The following is a 3,562-nucleotide window of genomic DNA, read 5'->3' on the forward strand; positions in this document are numbered from 1 at the left end:
GTATCTTGGGTATTTATTGGCTTAGAATCATCAAATTTTGCGAGTTGTTGCATCTTGGGTTTTCGGAGAGTGACTACCAAAAATTAGGTCATGGTGACCTAATTTTGACATTTATGGCTATATTTAAGTATTCCTTTACAAATTGGGTTAGAATCATCAAACTTTGTCAGTTGATGCATCTCGGGTTTTTGGAGAGTGATGACCAAAAATTAGGTCACAGTGACCTACTTTTGACATTTTATGGCTATATTTAAGTATCTTTGGTATTTATTGGCTTAGAATCATCAAACTTTGTGAGTTGATACATCTTGGATTTTCGGAGAGTGACAACCATAAATTAGGTCACGGTGACCTACTTTAGAAATTTTATGGCTATATTTAAGTATCTCTGGTACTTATTGGCTTAGAATCATCAAAGTTTGTCAGTTGATGCATCTTGGGTTTTCGGAGAGTGACGACCAAAAATTAGGTCACAGTGACCTACTTTCGACATTTTATGTCTATATTTAAGTATCTTAGGTATTTATCGGTTTAGAATCATCAAACTTAGTCAGCAGATGCATCTTTGGACTCTGAAAATGTAGACTAAAATGTAGGTCATGGTGACCTGCTTTCAACATTTGATGGCTATATTTAAGTATCTCTGGTACTTATTGGCTTAGAATCATCAAACTTTGTCATTTGATGCATCTTGGGTTTTCTGAGAATGTCGACCAAAAAGTAGGTTACAGTGACCTACTTTCAACTTTTTATGGCTATATTTAAGTATCTTAGGTATTAATGGCTTAGAATAATCAAACTGTGTAAGTTGATGCATTTGGGGTTTTCCAAGAATGTAGACCAAGAAGTAGTCCTTATTGGCTAAGAATCATCAAACTTTGTCAGGTGGTGCAACTTTGGTCTCAGGATACCTAGGGTTAGAGGCTTCAAATACAAGTGATAGGTTGTGCAATTTATCAGAAGAGCGATTCAAGGCCCCTGGGCCTCTTGTTTTTTTCGTTATCATCACAGTCATGTCCATTTTATTTCACCGGATATACATGCGTCCACAACTAACTAAAGAACCAAGTCCGGATCGCCTCATCTTTTTCGTATTTTCTTTTCAATATCATCTTTTAAATCAAATTTGATTCTTTGTTTCCCGCATTGTTCGTAAATGTGCCCATTAAAGTACCATGCCGCGGATATTCTGTGGTCCTGCAGGAGTCTTGTTATAAGGGCTGCATTCTAATGTGTTACATCATCTGTTACTTTGACCTTGACATCATTCTGTAAGTCTAGTTCTTTAATGTCCGATCGTTTCTTCATGATCTTTACTTTGGCGTCCATGGTTTTAAGCTTTATTATAATAGGTCGATGTTCGTCTTTCCTTCCTTGAATCCTGTGGATTGCTAAAACGTCATCTTCTTTAATCTGTTCACCCACTTCCTCGAGTACTTCATTTACTACCCGTAAGGGTTCTTCCCCTTTCTTCTCTGGTACACCATGAATTTTTAAGTTATTCTTCCTCGAATATTGTTCATTGAAATTTGTTTTTGATATTGCTGACCTTGTCATCCATTTGTTTTCTTCCGTTCTGTTATGTAGATCGTTTAGTACTTCTTCGTGTTCCCTAATTTCTTTCTGCAAATGTTTGTTTTCTTGATGTAGTTTCTCATTCTCTTCTCTGAGTTTTACAACTTCATCGTACAGTTTCTTCTCGAACTTTTCTTGGTAACTACTAAATAATTCTTATACTACACTTCTCACGACTGTTTGAATATCACTAACCTTTATTGTCTTTTTAGCTCACCTGAGCCAAAGGCTCAAGTGAGCTTTTCTGATCACAATTTGTCCGTTGTCTGTCGTTGTTGTCGTCGTCGTCGTTGTAAACTTTTCACATTTTCATGTTCTTCTCAAGAACCACTGGGCCAATTTCAACCAAACTTGGCAGAGAGTATCCTTGGGTGAAGGGGATTCAAATTTGTTCAAATGAAGGGTCACGCCCTTTTCTAAGGGGAGATAATCATGAATTTGTTAAAAATTAATGGCATTTTTAAAAAATCTTCTTCTCCAGAACCACTGGGCCAGGAAAGATGAAACTCATGTGGAAGCATCCTCAGGTAGTGTAGATTCAAGTTTGTTCAAATCATGACCCCCGGGGCAAGGGTGGGGCCAAAATGGCCGACCCAAGTTTTACATAGGAATATATAGGAAAAATCTTTAAAAATCTTCTTCTCCAGAACCACTGGGTCAGGAAAGATGAAACTCATGTGGAAGCATCCTCAGGTAGTGTAGATTCAAGTTTGTTCAAATCATGACCCCTGGGGCAAGGGTGGGGCCAAAATGGCCGACCCAAGTTTTACATAGGAATATATAGGAAAAATCTTTAAAAATCTTCTTCTCCAGAACCACTGGGCCAGGAAAGATGAAACTCATGTGGAATCATCCTCAGGTAGTGTAGATTCAAGTTTGTTCAAATCATGACCCCCGGGGCAAGGGTGTGGCCAAAATGGCCGACCCAAGTTTTACATAGGAATATTTAGGAAAAATCTTTAAAAATCTTCTTCTTCAGAACCACTGGGCCAGGAAAGATGAAACTCATGTGGAATCATCCTCAGGTAGTGTAGATTCAAGTTTGTTCAAATCATGACCCCTGGGGCAAGGGTGGGGCCAAAATGGCCAACCAAAGTTTTACATAGGAATATATAGGGAAACCTTTTAAAATCTTCTTTTCAAGTACTTCAAAGCTATGATTAGTGATATTTATATGGAATCATCCTCAGGTAGTGTAGATTCTAATTTGTTCAAATGTTGGGGGGGGGGGGGATAAATTCAAGCCTGATGTGCTCAGGTGAGCGCTGTGGCCCCTGGGCCTCTTGTTGAGTTCATTGTTAATCTCGGTCAGCTGTGTTTGAATTGACTCCATTGTTATTTGCATGGAATTTTCCTGCGTACGTTTTGGAGAGGACTCAGAGGAAAGAATTCTCTTCTGGCTGTCTTTTTGACTGTCTTTTGGCGATTTACTAGTAGCTGGAGTAGAACCTTTTCGAGTAGTAACACCAGTAGAAGGCATCTTAAAATATTTGTCAATAGTACTCATGTAGATCTACAATACAGGCTATAAATAGATTTACTCACTACGCTATCTTTTTAATCTAATCCCTTAAAAATACCACTCCTAGATTTCATATAAGGATACCACTGCATGTATCCGCCATGAGCAGTTCTGGGCAATTCTGAATTCTCAGTTTGACCATGTTTTCAGTCCTATAAAACTTGTCAGCTCGGCCGCTCCACGCTCCCTCACTCGACGCGTCTTACCTCGAGCGGCGCCATTTTGGAATCCATGTTTGACTTTACTGGTTGTTGACTCACAGCTGTGTTACTAGGTTGAATATGCAAGTCCTCCTGAATTGGTACATTCAAGAACGCAACTGATCAGCGTGTCGTCTCCATGTGACTCCTGGTGTTACTTCTACAGAATATGATACGGGTCCAGTCTGAGCAGTCACAGTTCCGGAAGTCCACTGAGAATGATCCTTTCTGTAGTCACGAACAGCAACAGTATCTCCTGGTTCGA

At 39.2% G+C, this 3,562-nt stretch overlaps 1 protein-coding gene across 1 annotated transcript; it reads right to left on the reverse strand.

The window, feature by feature from the left end:
* Positions 1-1,227: 1,227 nt before the first annotated feature.
* LOC134252562 (uncharacterized) lies at positions 1,228-3,318 on the reverse strand. Its single transcript, XM_062735068.1, has 3 exons — positions 3,304-3,318; positions 2,856-3,055; positions 1,228-1,717 (listed from the first exon to the last, which is right to left on the reverse strand). The coding sequence occupies exons 1-3, from the start codon at positions 3,316-3,318 to the stop codon at positions 1,228-1,230; spliced, it is 705 nt and encodes a 234-aa protein (XP_062591052.1).
* Between the last annotated feature and the right edge of the window lie 244 nt (positions 3,319-3,562).

The sequence above is a fragment of the Saccostrea cucullata genome, unplaced genomic scaffold, assembly GCF_032062105.1.
Source record: "Saccostrea cucullata isolate Sc308-1 unplaced genomic scaffold, CSIRO_AGI_Scuc_v1 ctg1543, whole genome shotgun sequence".
Taxonomy (NCBI): domain Eukaryota; kingdom Metazoa; phylum Mollusca; class Bivalvia; order Ostreida; family Ostreidae; genus Saccostrea; species Saccostrea cuccullata.

Coding starts and splice junctions, on each gene's coding strand:
- LOC134252562 (XM_062735068.1), bottom strand. Junction 1,718..2,855: donor AACAATGAACTCAACAAGAG/GCCCAGGGGCCA, acceptor ATTATTTAGTAG/TTACCAAGAAAAGTTCGAGA.